We start from the raw sequence: 24,906 nt of genomic DNA on the forward strand, positions 1-24,906 counted from the left end.
TGAAAGCTTTCAACGTTTTGTCCTCCTAAATTGCTTTTTGCGGGGGGTTATAATACATTAGAAACCTGTTCAACTTTGCAGACGATCTACAACACAGGCGTGAAAAAATTCGCCAAATTTCCTACTTGGCGAAAGATGCAATGACGTTACAGAAACCTTTAGGTTTGCAAAGTATTTGAATATAATCTATATATGTGCACATTTTGTGCCGTAGAAATAACGTTTTGATGAATAAAACGGGTCATGGTGAATCTGTAAATGTTACTTCGTTTCCTAAGATAAAAATATTAACCATTTTAATGCAGAAAAATTAAATATTACCCCAAAATGATAATTGACTATCCCCGAAATGGTGTTGTGGCGCCCTCTATTTTTCAATATTGATACTAATCGAAAAACGCTAAAAAAACAAAAGTGATATTCGGCAAATATTTATTTATAACATGATAAAGTATGCTGGCAGACGAATAGGCAGACATTTGTCAACAAACCGCCTTAACACCGCAAGATCATTTATCAAGGTAAGGCTCCTCTATAGCCTTAGATCAAGGAAATATCGAATCTTTTCGAAATTCATGATGTTATATTATTATGAGGGTACACTTTTAGCTTTTAGAAACTATTTATTTACAATCTTAGAATGTATAATCACAGAAAACTGCAATACCAGTATAGTTCTATTTTTGATCTGTGTCCAAAGTGTTGCCAATTACAAGTTACTAAATATTAAATTTTACCATTTACAAATTATTAAATATTACATCTTCCGTTTTTTAAAAGAGTTCAAAAGTTTTAACAGTCTAATATCAGTCCAAATACCTGGTCGGCTTTCTAATCACTCTCCCACTTCTAGTTCTTAACTCACCGTTCCTGGATAAGAAATCTCTCAAGTCGTTGAGCTGGTGATCCTAGCATCTCATTAGTTGGAGTGTTCCTATGAGCTAACAATGCTAAATAATGATCAACATGATCTACTTGAGCTTTCTTTAACAATTTCTTCGCCGTTTGTACTGAACGCTCTGCTAACCTGTTCGACTGTGGATGGTATGGACTGCTTGTTATATGTTTAAATTGGTATTTCTTTGCGAATTCTGCAAATTATTTACTTGCAAACTGAGGTCCATTATCAGATATCACTATTAATGGCATACCGTATCTTGCAAAATGAGATTTCATGTAACTGATCACTGTCTGACTTCGAGTATCCGGTAGTTTGGAGATTTCAAAAAAGTTGAAATAGTAATCTACAATTAATAAATATACATCTTTGTTAATCTCAAATAAATCTGTCGCAACTTTATACCAAGGTAAATTGGGAATTTCATGTGGTATCATAGGCTCTCTTATGTTTTTGTTTTGGTATTCATTACATATAGAACATTTTGAAATTTTATCTTCTATCTGCTTGTTCATAAGTGGCCAAAACAAAACGTCTCTAGCTCTTTTCTTACATTTTTCTATACCAAAATGACCCTCATGAATTAAATTTAACATTTCCTTTTGCATAGATAAAGGAATAATTACCCTTCCTCCTTTGAAAAATAAGTCATTTTGGTACTTTTCCGTTTTGCCGGCGCAAATCTCGCCAAGCAGACTTTGTTGGCGACAACATACAGTATACACATAAAAAATGTTAACGAATGTTAGTTCTAAGAATTTTTTATTTTGAAGATATTTTAATACGGTTTAAAATTTTGTAAAATGCCGATAAATAAAGACAATAAATTTGTAAAAAGACATTAAGAATTTCGAATGAATTTAAGACATGAAGCCTTATTCGCCGTTTCGTATCATGTGATCCCCAAGTGATATCATCTCACGTAAACTAAGCTACAAAAATCTAATTTTCTCAGTAATTATCTACATTAATTTCAAGTTAAATTTTAATTTGGAATACAAGTTTAAATGCAAGAATTGTTTCAATTCGTACGAATAGCTTACTCAGAAATTATGTAAAACAGTAGTGTTTTACATCGCTAGTGTATTTTCCTTAGAACTGATGAATTTAACCCTTGATTTTACCTTTTCTATATTTTTGCTTTCTGGGGAGCGGTGTGTTTACATTCTAATTAACTTAATTGCCGCGAATCGTCTTAGGGCATAAAATTTAATAATCTTGTAAAAATTCTATGTACTTGTATGCCAGTATTGAAAGGCACAATCAATCTGATAAGAAATGGTTGCGACTTGTTTTGAAAATTACGCGTAGAAGGTTACCAGCGAAAATATTCCGTGTGCATCAGTAGTACCATTATTGGCGACTTTATCGTTTGCGCCGGTAAAACGGAAAAGTACCGTCATTTTCTATTGTCAACTGATCTCTGTAGTCCCAAAATACTTTGACTTGAGGTTCTACCTGATGTTTTTTTTCTGGCCAGCCTCTCAGAATATATTTTTTTAAGCACTGTAGTGTAGCATCACATTCACTTTCTTTCGTCAATTCATAAATTTTGTCATCAGATGCTGGAATCAGTGTACAAATTTCTGTATCTTCATCATTATCTTTTTCTGTTGTATTCAAATATCCTCTACTCAAAGTGTCTGCTATTAATAAGTCTTTCCCCGTTTTGTATCGTACATCTAGATCATATTTTTGTAAATTTAACAGCATTCTTTGCAATCGCTGTGGTGCTTTAAAAAGAGATTTCTCAGTTATGCTTTCTAATGGTCGATGATCAGTTTCAATTGTAATACGTTTGCCATACATATATTGATGAAATTTAGAACATCCAAAAGTAATAGCTAAAAGCTCTTTTTCTATCTGAGCATAATTTTTCTGACTTTTTGTCAGAGCCCTGGAAGCATAAGCAAATGGTTGGTTTTCTTGTAGTAAAACAGCACCTAATCCTTCAGAACTTGCATCTACTGAAAGAGTTACATCTTTATTAACATCATAGAATTTTAATACGGGTGCTTTTGCAATCAGTTCTTTAAGTGTTTCGAAAGCTTTTTGATGCTTTTCAGTCCAGTGCCAGAGAACATTTTTCTCAAGTAACTGTCTTAATGATGCAGTAATAGTAGTTAAGTTAGGAATAAATTTGGCTAAATAATTAATCATTCCCAAAAATCTTTGTAACGAAGGCACATCTGTAGGTTCTGACATTTTAACAATTGCTTCCACTTTAGAAAAATCAGGTTTTAGTCCATTTTCACTTAGCTCGTGCCCTATATAATTCACACGATTAACTTTTGTTTTACATTTAGCCTTATTGAACTTCAAATTATTTTCTCGTGCTCTCTGGAATACTTTTTTAAGTCGTAGCTCATGTTCCTTTTCATTATATCCCCATATTAAGATATCATCTATAATACATTCAACGCCTTCTAGACCTTCTATTATTTGGCTTAATTTTCTTTGGCAAATTTCTGGAGCTGAACATATGCCAAAAAGTAATCTTTTAAATTTGTATCTGCCAAAAGGTGTATTGAATGTACACAAATTACCACTTTTTTCGTCAAGCTGGATTTGCCAAAAAGAACTATTAGCATCTGAAACAGAAAATATTTTTACGTTAGGCATTCTAGTGATAACTTCGTCAATGGTTAACATCGGATAAAATTCTCGTTTTATAGCTTTATTTAAATCTCTAGGATCTAAACATATTCTTATTTTGTTCGGTTTGACAACTGTGACCATTGAATTTACCCATTCAGTTGGTTCTCTTACTTTTTCAATAACATTTAAATTTTCCATTCTTTGCAATTCTTTCTTAATTTTATCACGTATAGCTATGGGCATTTTTCTTGGAGGATGAATGACTATTGTTACATCTTGTTTTAACTGGATTTTATATTCTCCATTCAAACAACCTAAGCTTTCAAATACATTTTTGTATTCTTCCAGTAAGTCTTCAGTGTAAACAGACATTACTTTCTGAATCAAACCTAGTTGCAAACATGAATTTAATCCTAATATAGAAGGTACTTCTTTGTCAATAACTTGGAATTCCACAACATAATTATTTTTTCCATATTGGCAGTTAAGTACTACTTTTTATAAAGTATCCATTTTATTCCCAGAGAATGTAACTAATCTTTTAATTTCAGACTTCTGTATCGGAACATTTAGCAATTTCACTTTGCTTTTAGAAATAACATTGCACATTGCTCCAGTGTCTAACTGCAAATTTAGTTTACTTTTATTTACATTAACGTCAACAGTCCATTTCTCTTCCTTGTTATCTGAATTAAGTTTTAATGTGCCAAGATAAAATTCTAACTCTTCCTCAGAGTCATGATTTATTAATTTAATTTGTCTATCTTTTTTGTTTACCTTGACTGCTTCATTTTTTATTATATAGTTTTTACACTGATTCGCGAAATGATTTGCCTTTTTACATTTATGACAGATTTTTCCATATGCTGGACACTTTTGATACTCATGAGATGTTCCACATTTAGAACAAACTTTTGTCTTCTGTTTATCGGTATTTACCTCTTTGTAGGTATTCTTATTATGTTTACTTAGTTTCTTTTTCACTAAGTTTACAGCAGTTTCATCATCTTTTATTATTTTCAATTGATATGCACTTATTTCAGCAGATCTGCATATATCAAGAGCCTTTTTCTAATGTTAATTCTGTTTCATGTAACAATTTTGCTCTCACTACATCATCTTTAATACCACAAACAATTTTATCCTTTATTAAACTATCCGTTAATTGTGCAAACTCGCATGTTCTAGCTTTATTTCGAAGGTCAGTTACGTATTCATCTATGGTTTCTGACGCGGTTTGATTTCTGACGCGGTTTGATTTTACATATGAAAGAATAAATGTCTTTCATATGTAATATTTTTCTTAGGAATACAATATTCCGTAAATTTTGTTTTAATTTCACTTAGTTTAATTTCTTTACCCTCTGCTATAGGAAATGTATTATATATTTCAAGACCACGAATTCCTATTACATGAAGAAAAGTATTAACTCTTATCTTCTCTTCTTTATTTATGTAATCCACTAGCTACTTCATATATTTCAAATGATTGCAGCCATCTCTGCCAATTCGAAGCTAGATTTCCCTCAAATTTCATCGGCTCTGGTGGTTTTAAACTTTCCATTTTGAAACCAAAATTTTCATGACACCATATATTATTATAAGGGTACACTTTTAGCTTTTAGCAACTATTTGTTTACAATCTTAGAATGTATAATCACAGAGAATTGCAATACCAGCATAGTTCTATTTTTTATCTGTGTCCAAAGTGTTGCCAATTACAAGTTACTAAATATTAAATGTTACAATTTACAAATTATTAAATATTACACTCTTCAAAATTGTTTCTGGCCTTTTATTCGACCTCAACATTACTTTTTTTTCCACTGTGGAATGCAGCTTACCTTTTCTTATTTTTCTACATCTTGACATTCGAGAGTTAAAAACAAACAAACAAACAAACAAACAAACAAACAATAAACAATACGATCTGTGTTGACAATTCGACACCAAATTTTACCTCTTTGCCGAACCGTCTTTTTGATTATAATTATTTAATCTTTGATGATGTGGACCTTCCTTAATTTGTCCAAAATAATCTGTAATGTTTTTTTAGGAATTTTCTCTTAATTTTTCATACAACTTCAAAACTACAACTTTGACTCGCAAAATATAAACAAACAGCGGCACCGTAAATTGTTTTAGTTATGCTATCCATATAATACCCTTTAGAATTTTTATTAATTTATTATAAACTCATTTTTTGTGTGCAAAATGTTGTATTGCCCTCGAAATATTACATTTTTAAAGCCATGGGTGGACCACAGTTTATCACATTGTTTTATCGACACAATTTCTTCAGCATTTATTATGTGCTTTGTTATTATTTTTGGCGGAGTTCAAATACGAATGTATAAGCGATATTCCTCAGATTTGGATCCTCGAATTTTTCCACATTCATTTATGTATAAATTACAGATTGCGTGCCATTTCTTCCTCTCAATTTCTGCCTTGATTCGTCTAATATTACAAATTTCAGTGCTTTATGATCTTTATGTTTACGGGTACATGATTCTAAGTGCGTGCTTCTATTTCTCTTCCTTTCCTTTCGCATTGTATCTGCTGTTTTTGGAGAGACATAAAGCTCTTCCAAGTATACCTACTAGAGGCCATGGTCTGGTTCTACTTATATTCTGGACATCTGTATTTATAACCGAAAACCTGACAATTTTGAACATTCAGAATGAAAAATGGTGGTTTAATTTGCAGAGGTGAGTATGGTTTCTGACATGTAAAATTACTTTTAAGTTTTTGACAAAACATTAATAATTTATAAACAATTTAAGGATCATTATATGAAAGGGGGGAAAATATGTTATGCTTGATTTCAGTTTTCCAAATTATGATGATGGTTGAATTCGCAAATATATATGTAAATTTCTGTGTTTGCGTTTCCCTTTAATATAGATTTTTTTTTAAAAATGATTGACATTGTTCTGTACATGTCATTTTGCTTATATCTTAATTGTGTTTTACTAACATTTTGTAGTACTTGAACATTATCCCACTAACCATGAAACTGTTCCCAAGCAGCAGGATTTAGCACCAGTTGTAGATAAGCATGACTTCATAAACCACCTGTGCTTTCCTTCGATGTAACCCTGACCGATTCCTGATAAGCTACCTTTTGTTTTTATATGTAATTGTATAAGTTAACTGTTATTGCTGTATTTGTTTATTGTTATTTTGAAAAAAATTTTTTTTGAAAGCTGTAAAATTGTGTTCGTGACAACATTTACAGCTGGGCGAGAGAATAAACATCCGTGAAATGGGCAAAAGAAGCTGAATATGGGCAACAAAACAGTAATGGATTGGGTACTTAGGTATTATTGAAATCACCTTAGTAGAAGTCACCAAACTCTGGTAAACATGCATATAACATTTCTTCAAGTAAATATATATATTATAAATTGCAATCTGAAAAACCACTGAATGGTCTCTGTAAAATTTGTCGAACTCCACTAACGTGGTTGCACTGATACACAAGTATCATCGATTGGAACAATCACCCAGTGGAAGTAACATTCTAAACAGAGTTTCTAGTAAAATCGGAGTTCCTAACAAAATAGTAGAAAATGACCGAACCCTTTTTATAAAGTGCAAAAGTGAAGCGGGTTGAACTCTTCCACAGAATATTTGAAGATTATGCTGAGAGACTGAAGAATGCTTTATTGTAAGAGTTACATACATGAGTGTGGATCAGAATTCTGCAGGAACAATTGTACCAATTTGTAGGAAGGCAAGCATGATTCAAATGAAACACAGTATTCATGGTTGTCACACTTTAAAACCATGTTTTAAAATATCAGTAAAATACAAGCTTTTACTGATGATCTGTCTACTTCATCTCTGGGAACTAGAGAACAGATCGTTCTATCAGATTGTTTTATTGTTATGTGTTTGTAACAAAACTTCTCTGCCAAAACATTTTCTTAGTAAAGTTAGGAAAAAAAAACATTAAAGTAAAACCTTTAGTGTGGGTAGTAATCACCACCCAAATCTATGATTTTCTGCCAATGTTTCGGCAGTTTTTCAAAGCCTTCGGCCTAGAAACTTGGTGGCCATGAATCCAAAAACAGATGAACCTAATTTTAGACGTTCTGTGCCAAATAGAGGATAGCACAAGCAAGATGTAGCTGCAGGTATGAGAAAATGCAGAAGTCCAAAGGAGTGATGTCGGAGCTATATGGTGGGTGTTGCAAAAGATCCCATTCGAGTCCATCTGGACTCTATATAGAGTCCAGCTGGTGAATGCAGACACATGTAGTCTTGCATTATCTTGATGGAATATTACCTGGTACAACTCTGATAAACGCCCTAATTTTACCAAATGTGGCGATATGTGTTTTGCACTGGTTTTTGGCGCGATTGCGGGTTGTATGGCAACTATGTCGACGTTGAAAAATCTTTTGGTGGAGTAGTTTAAAATTCCTAGTTGGTTCGTGTCGCAGGTGTTTTTGAAATGGCCTATGTTGCGATGAAAGATGTGGGGGGAAGGTTTCAGCCGCGTATTTTAGATTGTGTGCAGAGTAAATTTAGTATGAAAAGGTACAATGTTGGAGTTGTTAACGAGTCTTTTGTTCACGGATGTATTTATGGGGATCATAGCATATTTTTGGAATTTATGTGGGAGTCAGGACTTTTAAAACGGAGTTTGACATGTCCGAAATGCGGAGCTGATATGAGAACTCGGACGAAAAGTGGTGTTTCTGATAGACTTGTGTGGGTTTGCAGTAAAATTGTTGCTAATAAAGTATGTGGGTGTCAGCGCAGTTTAAGGTTTGGATCTTGGTTTTCGTGTAGCAAGTTAACGTTGGAGGAAGTTTTTATTGTTACTTTCGAAATTGTGAATCGTAGGAAGGCATGTGATATAGCAAAATCGTGGAAGTTTTCTTCACAGACGTTGTGTGACTGGTGAAATTTTATTAACGAATGTATTTTGGACTTTGTATGCTCTGTATCTGAGAAGATAGGGGGGAAAGATAAAGTGGTGGAAGTGAATGAAATCGAAATTCGGCAAAAGGAAATATCATCGTGGCCATCCTGTTGAGGGGCAGTGGGTATTTGGAGGTGTGGAAAGAGGGTCTGGGAGATTATTTTTAGTAGCTGTGCATGATAGAAGTAAGGAAACGCTGATGCAGTGTATTAAAGAGTGGATTGAGCCTGGTACAACTATTTTTTCCGATGGCTGGAAATCCTACAAGGATTTAAGAAAAGAAGGTTTTGAACATTTATTTGTGAACCATAGTTTAAATTTTGTGGATAGCGAGTCTGGCTGTCATATAAATAGTATAGAAAGTACGTGGCGCCATGTGAAAGCTTCGTTACCTACTTATAACAGAAAATGTGTTTTTGAATTTTATTTGGCTGTGTATATGTTTTTCCGTTACTGTCATGAAATTAAAGAAGATGCTTTTAATAAATTTCTAGAAATTGTAAGATGTGTTGAATGGGAAAAATTAAAAATTTCTTTGTAGTTTATTTGCAAAAAGTGTTTGTGTTTTTTGTTTTTGTGAAGTTTGAAAGTGATATTTCTGCTTTTAAAAGAAGCTTTCATTATGGTAAGTGCATTTCATTTTATTGTTTCTATTTTGTAGGATGTTATATTCATTGTTTTTTGTATGAATTTCCGTTTCTGTTGTTTTTTGAATTGTCTGAAATTTATTTTAGTTTATTTTCTTGATTGTTTTTAGTGTAGATAGTGCAATTTGTAGATTTTTTTTTAAAGTTTAAACAGGATACTGTGTACATGGTATTCTTTGAAATTTATTGTTGTTATGTTAATTTTTTAAAGCGAGGTGTGTGTGTAGTTCGTAAATTCGTTTATTGCCTACAGTGTGCAATTCGTAGATTTTTTTTTTTAAAGTTTAAACAGGATACTGTGTACATGGTATTCTTTTAAATTTATTGTTGTTATTTTAATTTATTAAAGGGAGGTGTGCGTAGTTCATAGATTCGTTCGTTGCCTACGTTGTGCCATTGGTAGATGTTTTTTTAAGTTAAAATATGTCGCTGTGTACATGGATTCTCGTTAAATATTTTTGGTTAGAAACTTCACGTTTTTGCTATCTAAATTTTTTGTTTTTGTTTCGGATTTTTAGCTTAAATCGTGTGTTCAAAACGTAGTTTTTGCATGTGTGAAAACTGCGTTTTTGGAGGCATTTTAGGCTTAAAGTTTGAACTGTAGACAAAAAATTTAGATAGTAATATGGCCGCGTGAAGTTCAAAAATATTTGGCGAGAAATTTGGCGACTTGAGGGCGCATATCAGAGTAGTTCCTATTACCTTTTTGCGCCAGAACTCAGTTTGACATTTTTCCTTGATAGCACCATCAACACAGACTAGCATCTTGTTGTACACCGTACTGTGGATGATTTTACGTTTTTCCAGATACTCTTTGTGGATAATACCATGACTTTCCCAACAGATACAAAGCATGATCTTTTTGTTAGTCAAATTGTGCTTTGCGACTCTGCCGACGGGCTCACTGGACACAGACCAATCCCCTTTTTGGCCTTTGTTGTTGAAGTAAATCCACTTTCATCACAAGTGACTATGCAGTCCAGAGTTTGTATTTGCCAAAGCTACTTCAAGAGAAGTGTCTGCACACCCAGATTACAACCTGCTGCCAACTGCAGTGCCAATCCAGTTTGCAGCGGTTACGCTGTTACCTAAAACCCTTGCCTTCTCCTCAATTCAGTGACCTGAAACTAATGAAATTACTAAATTAATTATATTAATTTATATCTGAAGAAACAGTGTATTTCATTATATTAAAAAAAATTCCTTTTTTTCTCTCTCTCCCAAAAAATTTAAGTTGTAACTTTTGCCAATTTGTTTGAAATATCCAATAAAAAATTTTCAAAAATCAGATGGAATACTTTTCTGTAGATTTCCTATAGAATAGCAAAGGTTAGTACTTGATAATTTTGCACTTTTGTTATTTGTAAGCAGATTATAAATGGGATTATTTTATATTTAAATATGTTGTAATGACACACTCATAACATCTGCACTTTCATTTAATATAATTCTAGTTAACTCTTGATAAGCCACATTTTGTTTTTATGAACAAGAGTGTAAATTAAGTGTTATTGCAGCATTTCTTTCTTGCAGTTTGAAAAAAAATGATTAAAATTTGGTGCCTACCTCCTACAAAATAACAAGCAGTTGGTTGTTTTCAAAGTTATAGGATCGTACCATCAAACAGTATGTACTAATGGCAGTAATATGATGAGCTGAATTTGGCTGATAAAACAGTAACAGACTGGCACAGTTACCAGCAGGAAGTTTGTGCTCCTAACCTTCTGAATAGAGTTTGTGGTAAAATGAAAATAATTCTGCAGGAATGATTGGTGAAACATTAGTTTGGTGAAAATAATTCTGCAGGAATGATTGGTGAAACTTAAGTTTGGTGAAAATAATTCTGCAGGAATGATTGGTGAAACTTAAGTTTGATGAAAATAATTCTGCAGGAATGATTGGTGAAACTAGCTGAATTTGCCAGCAGCCTCATAAAGGCAATAAGTAACAATATTGGCAGAAGTAGAAAAATATAAACAGTTATCATTACTTATTGCATGTAATCATTACTTATTGCATGTAATTATCATTACTTATTGCATGTAATGGCTAGGCCATATTCACCAGTTATGTAAAATCAATCAGCCAGGTTAGGTTACTGCTCTGTAGTAATTGGTACTCATATTACTTCCAAAATTGTTTTGCTGCTTTTCACACCTTCTGACTCCAGAAAAGACCATTATTTTTTAGGCTTCTTTCTTCTTGATAACTTCTTCGTACCCATCATTCATGTAAGCATTGTTTTATCTAATCAGTTTTCTCTCCTGTCCTTTTTATTTTCCTGTGTAATGGATTTCTTAATTCGAATTTGTCAAGAAATCAGTAGAGACTATCCTGTTTCTTCAAGACAGAGATATAATTCACAAAAATTATGTTCAAATAACCACTTCATGAAACTGATATACGACTTAAATCTGAAATGACTATGCAGTCTTCATTCCTGACAAGACTGAAGATGTGCAAATACAAATGTGATTTGTTAGATCATATGTTCCATTCATTATTGCTGATTATTTTATTTATGGTGTCAGGTTAATTTATGTTGCGTTTTGCAAACCAAAACTTATTTTAAATTAATTCAGAGAGAAAGGTTTACAGGAATAATTGAAGAGGGGTATGAGTGAGTTCTTTATTATCTTGCCCTATCGTTAAAAATCTATGGACACTGCAAAAATATGAAAACTGATGAAAGGTTATTTAAAGAAAGAAAATATAAGCCATGTTCTTTCCCCGCAGTGATTTTTTTGAAGATTTTTGTCATGAAGAACATGAATAACAACAGGAATATATCTTATTGCTATTCCCAATCATTCCACGTCATCTAGTATCAAGCCCAAAGGTGTCCAGAAAGACATAAATGTACCAATATGTCACCAAAAATATGTGGCGTGGCTTTAATGGAAAAATATAATTTTTTTAAACATAAAATCTAATGATTTTCTCCCAAAAACATTTTACTAGAAATACTGGGTAATACTGAATTGTAAATGAGTTCTTTTTTTTATTTTCAGTTCATCTGATAAAATTGAATTTGGCTTCTTTGTGTTTCGATATGTATGTAGTTGTTTTCTATTTGTTTTGGGTTTGAAAGCTCCAGGCATTCCCACAGCTGAAGATTACTCTGCATACCGTCAGCTACATTTGCAAATTGAATCAGGAGTAAGTATTATGATAGCTTTTCAATCAACATTTGTTTCAGTTTTGTATAGATGTAAGATAAAAAATATGTAAGTGGTAACAATCATTATTATTTTTTAACTTTAGGTATGACATCCTGTTTTCATGGAAATACCAAATCCAAATTTATAGGATTAGAAATTTAAATTTGTATAATTATGTTGAATTAATTCATCAATGAATTAAAAAAATTTAAAATACTTTTGTTTAAAAGTTAGGGAATGTTATTAAGATTAATACTTCCTTGTTATGACCTCCATTTTGTAAATGACAATAAGATTATTGATAAATTGCCAATACGAGTAGTCTTCAAATGAATGATTAGAAGAGCTCAGAATGAGCCATAAATTCACGATATTCATAATTCTCTCATTGCAAGATTAGCTGTGAGTACTCTATGTGTTTATATATTTTCTTTTTTTTTTTTCCAGAAAAATGCTAAATTGTTTGATTTATTGAAAAGTGAGAAAGATGCTATATTTTTCTCCCCCCCCCCAAAAGGTGAATTTTACGTCACATTGGAATGTGGCCATTAAATGAAATGGCAGATTAATGAAAGTATTTGGAGGTACAACATAAAATGAAGGAAAAGCATACGTTTTGAGAACTGGTTTAGTAGTTTCTAAATACTGTTTTTAACAGTACGGTGATAGTTATTTCTAATGCAATTTAAATCACCTGAACAACAACTTTTGGTGTTAGAATGAATATTTTTATGTGAAAGTTTCCTTTTCAAAAAAAAAAAAAAAAAAATAAAATAAAATAAAATAAAATTAGTTGAATTCATATATATTAATTGAGAATTGTTGAAATTTAAACGTGGGACCAAATATGTCTCACCGCGCATGTAGCAATTGCTGCTACTAGATGGCAGCATTGTTCAAATATTTTTAAATTCAAGTGTGTTCGTTTTATATGTTGATAATGCAAATTTATATTTTTAATAAATTGCAATAATGTTAAAACTTGAAAAATATTTAGTATTTTTTCTGAAAGAAATGAAAATATAATTCTGTAACATGAAATGTCATTGAATACTGAATGGATATGTAAGTGTGATTCACCATAGAAAAATAGCCTAAGTAGAGGAAAGAGAGGTGAATGTAAATCATGACGGCCTTCTAAATCTCTTCCTTTTCAAACCTGTAGCAAATAAAGTACTGGAGCGAAAATCTTCTCTGTTTCAAATCTATTATGAAATCATTAAAAAATATCTAAAAAGTCGTACAGAGATAGATTTAAAAAAAAATATTTTTTATTTTGCGAATATGATCAATATTTTTTAGATAATTGTTCAAAAACGTTTTTATATCTTGCATTTTCATTTGGTTGCTAAAACTAGCACTTTAGGTAAGCATGTTAGGAGAATTTATGCTGTGGCAAAGATGCCATTTTACTGCTGTAGGTGCGTGGTGGGACAAGCGGTATCCCACCATGTCATAAATTACCTTAAAGGTTTAACCATTTTTTTTTGCATGAAATAACATTGTCTATCTATAATTAGCCCCTAATACAATGTTAGTAAAGTTATTTTTTCCCCGAAAAATTTTTTTTATACACCAAACCTCAAAGGGTTAAGCAAATATGTAGCCATGAAAGAACTATGGACATAAAAAAAAAATGTCTGTTTATACAGGAATACAGAGCCATCCAGATTCTTCCACAATACTGAATATTTGATGCCCAGATACTTGTGAATTCTTTTTCACTCAGGTTCTGAATGAAGAGCAATCACACTCATGGCAAAAATTATTGACTATGTACAAAAGGAATCAACGATTTATTCAGACTATTGTAAACAGAGGAAATAAGAGACTATATAAACAGAGGAATAGGGCTAGACACATTTTACTCCAATAACAGCTCTCATACATAAAATATTGAAAGACTGTGACACTTTGCTAAATGGCTGAATAAAAATCACTGAGGCTTGATCCACCATCATCATGAGCATTGCGGAATTCACATGGAAACAATCTTTACTTTGCGGAGGTGATGTGGCAGAAGTTCTTGAGATGAGCGAATGCATCTGATGCCATATTAAAGGCAGTCATGGAAACATAGCAGCCACAGAGTATTTATGAAAAGTAAACAAAAACTTGGCATATTTATGGTTTTGGATTATTTCAAGATTAAAATAAATGCTTGTTGTTTGACTTGAAAAAAACTGAGTATTATAGAAAGTGGTATAAAAATTCTGTTTATGAATATTTATGTAGAAAATATTATTAAATAGTGTTATAATGATTATGAAATGTTAATGACTTCCGAAATTGAATATGGGTAATGTAATTAAAAATTGAAATGTATAAAAAAGTAATATAAAATGATGATAAGTGAATGTTTTAATTATGTAATGAATGTAAAGATTAGATATAGTAAGGAGTATTGGTTAATAATTAGAGAATTAGTTTTACTTCTAAATAATTTAATAAATCCTTTAACCCTCTCATACAAGAAAAGGTAATAGATACCATTTTTAAGAAAGAAAGCAATACTTTTGTATGTAATTAATGTTTTATTATGGTGTGTTGTAATACAGTTCTCAAAAGCCATTTACCTTTTCCAAGGAATGAAGGTCTTTTCAAATAACTGTTTGAAGAGCACTTACCGTTTATGAAATTATACATCAGGCAGTTAAGGAGGATTTGCCTAATTTCTGCTGGAAATGTTTGGTTTTAGAAAATTGTAAAGTCTTTAGTTTGTGTAAGATTAGGAATTGAAAATGAAATGTACTAACATTGTAGTCATAATTTTAATAGAATATTACAGTATTTATGATGTTAAAAGGTAACTTGTAAACATGAAACTTAGAATATTGTATATTTTGGTTATTTGTTACAATATATTGAAATGTGGGGATTTTTCAGAAGTTTTATATTTTTTGTATTGTATAATTTAAGAAAAATTTGTAAAATCTTGCAAGAAGAATCATAATCATCATTTGATGTTTTTAAAAACAAGGTTTCTCAAAGTGAATTGAAATTTCAGTAGGACTGTACAAATTTTGGTTATTCTCAAAAACTAAAATGGAAAAAAAAAAGAAAACCTTATAAATGTAGTATAAACGTTTTCTTTATATGTAAAGAATAAAGGCTGCAGCTACTTTTTCAAGCATTCTATATGAGTTATATCAACATAAGTTCAGCTGTGTAGGTTTTTTTATGTTATTAATGGTTATCAATAAAAAAATGCAGCACAACTATTGTTTTTATCTTCTCTTTCGTTTTTCCTTTTCTTTTATGTGCTGTAACTGAAGACATGCATTTTTTTGATTGGAATTTTTTTAATACTGTGTTTCTGTTAGCACTGATAATAAATCATTCTCAGCAGACTGTTACTTTTCCTAAAGAAATCTGTAGGTACTGAATTATGCACAGGGGTTGGAAAAAAACATAGAAACACTAAGATAAAAAAATATATTGCTGTAACTAATACGCTGTAGGAAAACCATTCACATTCAAAACAGCTTGCAGTCTTCTCAAAATGGATAAGTAGATATCTTGTTTGTTTGCCAGGGAATTTTGTATCATTCTTCCTGTAAAACATTGGCAAGTTCAGTTAACGATGATAACAGGGGATGCACTCAGATTTCTCTCCAAAGTAGCCCACAAAGGCTCAATAATATTGATATATGGTAACTGTGGTAGGGGTGAAAGTTCATCCTCGTACTCAGAAAAACAATGCAAGCTGAATGAACAGGAGCTCTATCTTCTTGGAACATGGCATCACCAGAAAAAAATTTGTACATGAAATGGATATGATCAGCTAGAATAATCACATAATCTTTGGCAGTAATGTAACCTTGCACAGTAATGATGGGTCCATAAAATGCCACAATATGCCTGCTTAAACCCTGACTGAACGTCTATCATGTTTCACTCTTCGCTGCAAATAATCTCAATCATACTTTTGGGATGGCACTCACTCAGAAGTTGGGAACAGTGTGAAGCAAGACTCATCTGATCAAATGATTGTCTTCCATTGCTCCACAGTCCAGTTTTATAACTTTGGTGCTATTTTCTCCTTTTATGGGTGTTTTAATTACTGATGAATGGCTTTTTAATTGCAGCTCATTCAAAAGTACCCTGTTTGTGGATTGCTGTTTATATTGCTTTGGTGCTGACACGAGTTGTGAGTGCAACATTCAGTTCAGCAGTCATTTTTGCAGCTACAGCCCTCTTATTTTTCATCACAAGTGTCTTCAGTGAACATCTGTCATGATCAATCAACATACTTTTTACATGTGCCATGAGGATGTGGTTTTTCTGGTTCTCCTACATGATTTAAAAATATTAGATACTGTGCCTCTTGAAATACAAAACACTTCAGCTACCTTGGTTACAGAAGCACCCACCAATTTACCCACATTTAAATTCATTTAGCTCCAATTTGATGCACTCATAACTATACTGAAAACTGTATTTATAATGAATAACACTTGCAACTTAGGATGTTGTACAAGTGGCATTAGTGAGCAAATACATCAGTGCCACCAACAGCTTTTGCTAGAATAAACATTTCAGTTCAAGCATGCATTTTCATGGTTTCCTTATTTCTATCCAACCCCTGTATATATATATATATATATATATACAGGGGTTGAATAAATATATATACAGAGGGGATTTTGTTGTATATATATATATTCTTGACCACAAAGATCTTTCGTAGTTTGTTCTCATTTCTTAAATTATATATATATATATATATAAGTAATTTTCTGCAGAAGGATATATATGCTCAACTTGATACTTCATGCTAATCATACTTTATTTGATTCTTACATATGTGAATTCATTTGAAGATACTGAAGTAAAGACAAAACCTATATGGACACGTTATAGGCAATATTTTTGCCATAAAAATGGATTACAAATATGATGGGATTAAAAATGTGATTGGTTTTGTTAAAACTATTTAATTAATAAAGGTTTTGTAATTGGTAAGTTAACCAATATTATTTTATTGTACTCCTTTAAATAGCTTTGCATTTCTTTTATATTTATTAATCTGTAAAATTGCATGATTGGTTTAAATATTCACAATTTTTCCAGGTTTTACTCGAAAGTGGAAATCGGCAGACATCAAGAAATCGTTCTACATTTTCTGAATTTGGAAAAAAATGTAAAAGATTGATACCATTTTTGTGGCCAAAAAAGAGCATTGTCTTGCAGCTGAGAGTTGTGATGTGTTTTTTTATCCTTATATTAGGCAGAGTTATCAATGTTTTTGTTCCTCAGTATAATAAGCATATAGGTAGGTAATTTATGTAGAGTATATTTTAAAGTTTCTGATATATAGTCATTATGTTATTTTGGTTAAGAAAATAAAAACTGTGTTTTCATTGAAATAGAAGTCAATTTTGTTGTATTTGATGGCATATGCTATGTTATTTCCCAAATAAAACTGTACATTTAAGGTATTTTAATATATATATGTAAAAAAGGAGAGAAAATTATTTTTTTATTTCAGCTAAAAAAATCAAAACCACAGAAACATATAAATAAGAAAGTGAAAATTATTTCCATTTTCTCTTGATTTGACAATGATTTTCACAACATTTAAGTCATGTGTTCATTTATAGGATGGTGAGATTCAAATTGATCAGGACATTTAGTTTATAATATAGTCACTCCTTTTTTTTTTTTTTTTTTTTTTTTGGTAACAATGTTTGCTATTATATGTATGAACTGTAAGTAAATAAATAAAAAACATAGAATCTTTTTTTATGTACTTCTTAGGAGAACTCTTAGAACTGTTTGATAAAAAAAAGTGTAATTTCTGTTTAAGCCTTGGATATCTAATAACATCATTCAAAAAATTGTGGGCGATGATGATAAGAAACTCATATTTTAAGAGTTTGAAATCATTAAATACAGAAATAAAATAAATTATGTTTTATTTCATAGTAAAATATGTCAGTCTGCCTCTTTATACCAGTTTTTAATCATTATTAAATGCCTGTATATTTTTCATTGCATATGAAAATTGTAACTTTTATCTTATTGTTTTACAGTTGATAGTTTAAGTTTACCAGTGAGCCAGATAACATTTAGGTGGGACTATATCTTGATGTATGTCTTATTTTGGTTCCTTCAAGGACAAGGTAAGGTATTCAGAATTGTTTAGTCCTTATAGATTTCATTTCTTTTGTTATCTTAGGTATATAAGATGAATCAATAAAATAAGTGATTAAAAAATTAAAATTGTTTTTTTAATACACTATTTAACTCTCATACATATAATTATTTTGAATGCTAGAATTTAAAATTAACTGCATTTTTATGCACACTCTCTAAAAATTGAGCCTTTATGTTTTATGTTATGTTAAAATTAATTTTTATAATTCCTTTCATGTGTGTCATTTTCACTACAGTTATAGCAAATTCATTAGGTTTTTTAAAAATATTTGATGTTTCATAAGTATAGATGAGTAAACACTTTATTCTTTAAGCATTCCTGTAAAAGAAAAACTTCTTGGATATTTTTCACTTAGTGGAGTCCCACATAATGACAAATATAAGTTGGTAGCAAATCTACCTAGAAATAAAACATATATTTTGGCACAAAGTGTTACGATGAGTAGGAATAATTCTAATAATACATATTGCTTCAGAAAAAGAATGGCTATTTTATTAAGCCCAAAATATTAATTAAAAGAAAAAGAAGCAGGGGAAAAGAAAACTACAGAAATTCACAAATAAAACATGTAATTATTCCATATGCCAGTTTTTATCGTGTTTCATTTCCAGGTGACAAAATATTACCAATATGAGCTCTTGACATCAGAAATGAATAAGCTAAATAGTTATCAGAATAGGAATGTGCAAGCATCATACCAGCATCCATCCTATAAACCTTCCTTTTCAAGCTGACATCTTTCTTATCAGCAGTAGTAGTAAAATACAATTTTATTTTGTGATTCTGTAAACAAAATCTTTTGGTATTGTTGATCTTAATTTTAGAAGAATTTAATTTTGCTGACTTATCATTTGGCAGTTACAAAATCATATAATCTGTTAATTCTTTCTGCAAAAGAAATTATCATTGAAATAAAAAAGCTACTAAAAATCTCTGAATGAAAATTACTGGATCAATGATCATTCATTCTCCTTATTCACTATGAGATCATTGCCTAGCTTTACACAATTACAACTGGTGCCTCAATTAAAAAAAGAAAAAAATTCTCATTCTTTGTTGTTGAATCTGATGTTTGTGATTGCTATTGATCAGGTTGCTGTTCCTTTAAAATCTTGGAATATTTACTGTTACACAAATTGTTTTTTGTCACAAAAGTGACAAAAAAGGTATGCTTTTGTCCTAGGCTTGTATCTTACTACTGGCAAAGCAGGATATTTCCTACACTTGTTTACACAGCATACAACGTTTAAGGAGTTCCCCATGGAATATTGTTATATGGTGAAATTACCTGACTTGTTAACATACACTTGAATACATAATAGATGGTATATCTGCATTATTGTAACTCAGTCCTGTTAAAACCATACATCTCGATTCATTGATTGGCTGACTTTATAAAATAAATGTTTTCTACTTTTTTATTTAAATATTTTGGTGATGATCTATTATATCCTTTAGCTAATGAATTGGTGGTGTATCTAGAAGATCATACACATTATCTTTAGAGCATATTTCCGTAATGTGTACATAGAGCTGCATCTACAGCAAAATGATTGTCTTGATAAATATCCTTCATAAATACTTGAGTCTCACAAGATGCTATGTTTCTCTAAGCCATAAAATTAATATTTGCCACATATTTTTTAGTGGATTTTTGTAAAGTTGTTAGATTAATGGAGCTAATTTCTCATGGAAAATAAATATCTACCTAAATTAGTGTATGAACTATAGTAGATATTGTGAAATATCAAAGAAATTTCTTTAAAGATAATACATGGTCAAGAATGTGGGAACTTGCTCAATTATAAATTTTCTCAGAAAATTATGGATTGCATACAATCCAACTATAAGGTGGAAAATCCAAATTTAGAAGCAATGTAAATTTACTCTCTACTCTGTCTATAAATTTCCTTATGCAACTTTTGTTTTTGTAGTCATGGGTCTTCTGACATATACTTGTAGTTACAGAACTATTTGAAGTGATACGAGTATTCATACTTTGGCATAAAATTTTGTAAAAATTATTAAATCTAGCTTTTTGTATAATTTCTATTGTTATATTTAGCATGTGCTTATACTATAAAAAATAAAACACAAAGGTTTGATTCTTGTTTGACAAATATGATGAGCTATTTACTTTTAAAACTCTGGTTTTCATGTATTTTATAATGCCAGAAAAATCAAACTTATCATCTTCCTTTAGGGGTTAATTAAAAAATAAACTAGAATTATTAAAGGTTAATTTTTTTTAAATTTATGTCATTCAACAATATTTTTTTTCTGATTTATTAGTGTGTAACAATCTTTAATTTATAATTAATTGTTACATTTGGTGTGCTGAAAGCACTTTTTGCTCAAGTAATTTATAATTTTACGAATACTAAAAATATGCAAATAATTTGTACATGCAGTTAAGATCATAATCTTTAATAGTCATAGAATACAATTCATTGGATTAGAATTTTTGTTATTTTTGCAAATGATACTACAAATTGTCTATGTGTCAGTGCTTGAAGCCTGCCACTTTTTTCTTGAGTGTTAGACTCAGATTGCATACAGGGCAAATGCATGATCTGAAAACATCTGACAGGCCAAAAATTTTCCTGTTAAAAAAAAAAAAAAAAAAAAAAAGAAAAAGAAAAGAAAAGAAAAAAGAAAATTTATGAACAGAACAAAGACTGTTTTAATTAAATTTTAAATTTGGCTTACTAAATAGCTATCAGAACATATATGAACAATAATAATAAAGGAAAAACAAAAGATTCAGATTTATATTTATTTTCTATCTGAAATCTAAAGTTGTTACAGTTTGTAATTCAAACTTGTTGAGAGCTAAAAATTTTAAATTTTAAGACTGTCATTTATTTCAAGTAATTTTTATATGTTTAATTAATTAATAAATAATTTACTGAGAGGGAACCAAAAATAAACTAATTATGAAAACTTGTTGCAATATATAACTTAAGTTTTGAGAGAAAACTTTCTGTGTGGAAAGAAACTTAAGAATAAATAATGGAAACTTATTTTCTTTATTTTGTTTTATTAAATTTGGAACTAATCTGGTATGTGCCTTCAAGTCACAAAATTTCTCACCAAACATTTTTGGCAAGAAACTCCACGCTGCCATATTACGATCTAAATTTTTTGTCTACATTTTGAACTTTAAGCCTAAAATGTCTCAAACGCGGTTTTCGCACATGCAAAAACTACGTTTTGAACACACAATTTAAGCTAAAAATCCAAAACAAAAACAAAAAATTTAGATAGCAAAAACGTGAAGTTTCTAACCAGAAATATTTGACATGAATCCATGTACACAGCAATATGTCTTAAATTAAAAAAATTCTACAAACGGCACAATCTAGGCAACGAACGAATCTATGAACTACGCACACCTCGCTTTAATAAATTAACATAACAATAAATTTCAAAGAATACCATGTACACAGCATCCTGTTTAAACTTAAAAAAAACATCTATGAATTGCACAATTTAGGCAACAAATGAATCTACGAACTACGCACACCTCACTTTAATAAATTAACATAACAACAATAAATTTCAAAGAATACCATGTACACAGCATTCTGTTTCAACTTTAAAAAACATCTACGAATTGCACAATCTAGACACTATGCACTAATCAACAAAATAAACTAAAATAACTAAAATAAATTTCAAACAATTAATAAAACGACAATAACGACAGAAAATCATACTAAAAAAAATGAACATAACATTCTACAAAATAAGAACAAAAATAAAATAAAATGCACTTACCGTGAATTAATGCTTTTTCGAAATACCAGCAGAAATACCAATTTCATACCGCCTTTAACATGCCGCCAAATAATTACTATCGTATTTATATGACAGCCAGACACACTATCCAGAAAATTCATACTATGGTTGACAAATAAATAAAATTACAAATCCCTCTTTCTATCATTCACAGCCACTAAAAATAATCTCCGTGACCACACCTTCAAATACCCACTGCCCCTCAACAGGATGGCCACAATGATATTTCCTTTTGCCGAACTTCAATTCAACAACTTCCACCATTTTATCTTCCCCCCCATCTTCTGAGACGCAGACGCGAACCAACAAACCAATGAGCATGACGCGAACCAATGAGCTCTAGCGAAAGATTTTTCAACGTCAACAGGGTTGCCATACAACACACAATCGTGCCAAGAACCAGTGCAGAACACATATCGCCACATTTGGTGAAATTAGGGCATATATTAGAGTTATACTTTAAATTTTTATTTGATGCATGAATAAAAGCACTTGTCTGTAAGTAATTGTAAACTTTATTTCTTACGACAGCTTGATACTTGATGGTGTTTTTATTATTCTAAAGTTAGTAGCCTTGGTGGAAAAATACTAGAAAATATCTGCATAACAGATTGTATATGCTCATTGGTCAATTAGGTTAAGTTTCTACTGCGAAAAAAAGCTTTTCACATATAAATGCATTCACAAAAACACAAATGTTCTTAGTGCAAAAATTCATATCTGAATGTATTTATTTTTTGACAAGTGCAACTAAAAATTAATCAAATCTGCATCTTAACATCTTTTAAAAAGCTTTATATCACACTGTAAATTCATTAGCTCCGTTAGATTTTTCTCGTTTTATAGATTATGCATTATTCACATTTGTTTGTAATGTTAGTAAAGGTACTATAAACTCGTACTTGAAATAACTAAAATCTTGAAATCTTTGCAACACCATATTTGTTGCAAATGCATACTTGATGTGTATTTGCAGCTGCACAAAATTGCTTTGGGAGCCATGTGCGGTCCGCAGCCACCAGTTTGAGATATTTGTTCTAGAGCATAAATTCCATAAGTAGGTGAATGAGTTCTTTTTTGAAAGTATTTGTATTGAACAAATCTTTTCATGACAGTCTGTATATCCATGCTTGTCACTCAATATGTTAAGATCAGAAACTTCTTAAATTAATGTTTTAATTTTTAATTACATGCAAATTTATATATTGTTCTTTGATGTGTGTATGACTCCTAAAGTTTGAGAAAGCATGACCAAAAAGTCTCAGTTAAAAAAAAAAAAAAAGAAGAAGAAGTGACTATTTATTAAATATAGCTATAGGAATTGAGGAACCATGTGAGAAGTTAAATTTTGTCATTTTTTTAATTAAAAATTCTAAACTATGAATATCTGCATCATATAAAACATTTTTATAATTAGAAGTATATGTCTGTGACCAATAGATGTGAAAAGAAAGGCCACAGAATGGCTTCTATGGACACAGTGTTTGTAAATTTACACTTAATCATTTTGTTTGTACATCATTTTTTTCTAAGGTAATGCATGTATATGTCTTACAGAAAAGTGTCCTGGAAATAACGTATGAAGTCATCTTGAAATGTAAAACAATCTAAATGAAATGCTATTGCAGTGTAAGAGGTTATGTTTCTTATAAAAATGGGTCTTTCTACAGCAACCATTGATAATTATTAAATTTTTCCATTTTCCATTTCTTCTTCAGGAAACAACAGCTTTTTAAGTAATATCCGGTCATTTCTGTGGATTCGAGTTCAGCAATATACTGTAAAAGAAGTTGAACTGGAGATGTATGAGCATTTGCATAGGTTAGAAGAAAGCTTTTTATGTCTCTGTTTTAATATTTTTATTAAAATTTCGTGTATACATATATTTTTATCAATATAGATCTGAACTGAATATATATATATGAGTATATATAATTACAAAACAATTCTTTTGAAAACAAAATTTAAACATGCCTAGTATTTTTGCGCATTAAGCTTCAGAAAAATTATCATTAAAAACATAAATTAAGAAATTTAGAATTAATATATATATACATACATATCAATTTTGTTATGAATTTTGTACATATGTTAATACTGTTAGTAATCTTATATGTAAAATCATAGCATCTCTTGTACAATGTAACACGAAAGGCTTAAAGAGTTTGAAGTTCTATCAGAAAAATAAGGCTACAGAGGCAAGTTCATTTAACATTAGGTAAATGGCTATCGCCAAGCTGGTGATGGTTTTGATGACTTATTTTTGTTGTCAAATTTGGCAAGAAATCGCCAAAAGTCGCCAAACTTGGCAACCATTTGTCGACATTTTTGGTATCATCCCTGTATAACATTTCTGATGTCTGATTCCTATATGTAACTGTAATTGTTTATGCTTTCAAGCAATTTTGAGAAATCGAAGTTACTGGAAATTCCTCGGTACATAAGGGATAACTATACAGGGTGATTCTAAATTGCTTTTGCGAATTAAGAAAGGTGTTAGAACTCATCCAAATGAGCAGTAATTACCATAGAACATAGGGACACATTCCACTGCAGAAAGAAGAATAATATAATTTCAATCTGAGCTTGCAACAGTGTTGGGAGAGCGAATGAATGAGACCAAAAGTTTTGCAATCAGTTTAGTGAAAAACTCTCAGAGTGCACAAAACGGATAAAACCGAAAACTTGTCATGCGAGTGTTTATT

The 24,906-nt window shown here is 30.7% G+C and overlaps 1 protein-coding gene across 3 annotated transcripts in view; it reads left to right on the forward strand.

The window, feature by feature from the left end:
* The first annotated feature begins 5,576 nt into the window (after window positions 1-5,576).
* The window catches only part of Hmt-1 (ABC transporter ATP-binding protein/permease Hmt-1), an 82,139-nt gene continuing 62,809 nt past the window's right edge, over window positions 5,577-24,906 (forward strand). The window contains exons 1-5 of one of the 3 annotated variants that reach the window (XM_085819865.1): window positions 5,577-6,207; window positions 12,091-12,238; window positions 17,314-17,515; window positions 18,276-18,365; window positions 23,920-24,022. In XM_085819865.1, the coding sequence (XP_085675991.1) occupies window positions 5,711-6,207; window positions 12,091-12,238; window positions 17,314-17,515; window positions 18,276-18,365; window positions 23,920-24,022 (1,040 nt within the window). In that variant the 5' untranslated portion in view covers window positions 5,577-5,710. The remainder of the gene's footprint in view (window positions 6,208-12,090; window positions 12,239-17,313; window positions 17,516-18,275; window positions 18,366-23,919; window positions 24,023-24,906) is intronic. The other 2 variants (XM_035372922.2, XM_085819866.1) reach the window with 2 other exon arrangements.

Source organism: Stegodyphus dumicola, chromosome 7 (genome assembly GCF_044657685.1).
Source record: "Stegodyphus dumicola isolate Sdum_Otavi_A_Nest chromosome 7, ASM4465768v1".
Lineage (NCBI taxonomy): Eukaryota > Metazoa > Arthropoda > Arachnida > Araneae > Eresidae > Stegodyphus > Stegodyphus dumicola.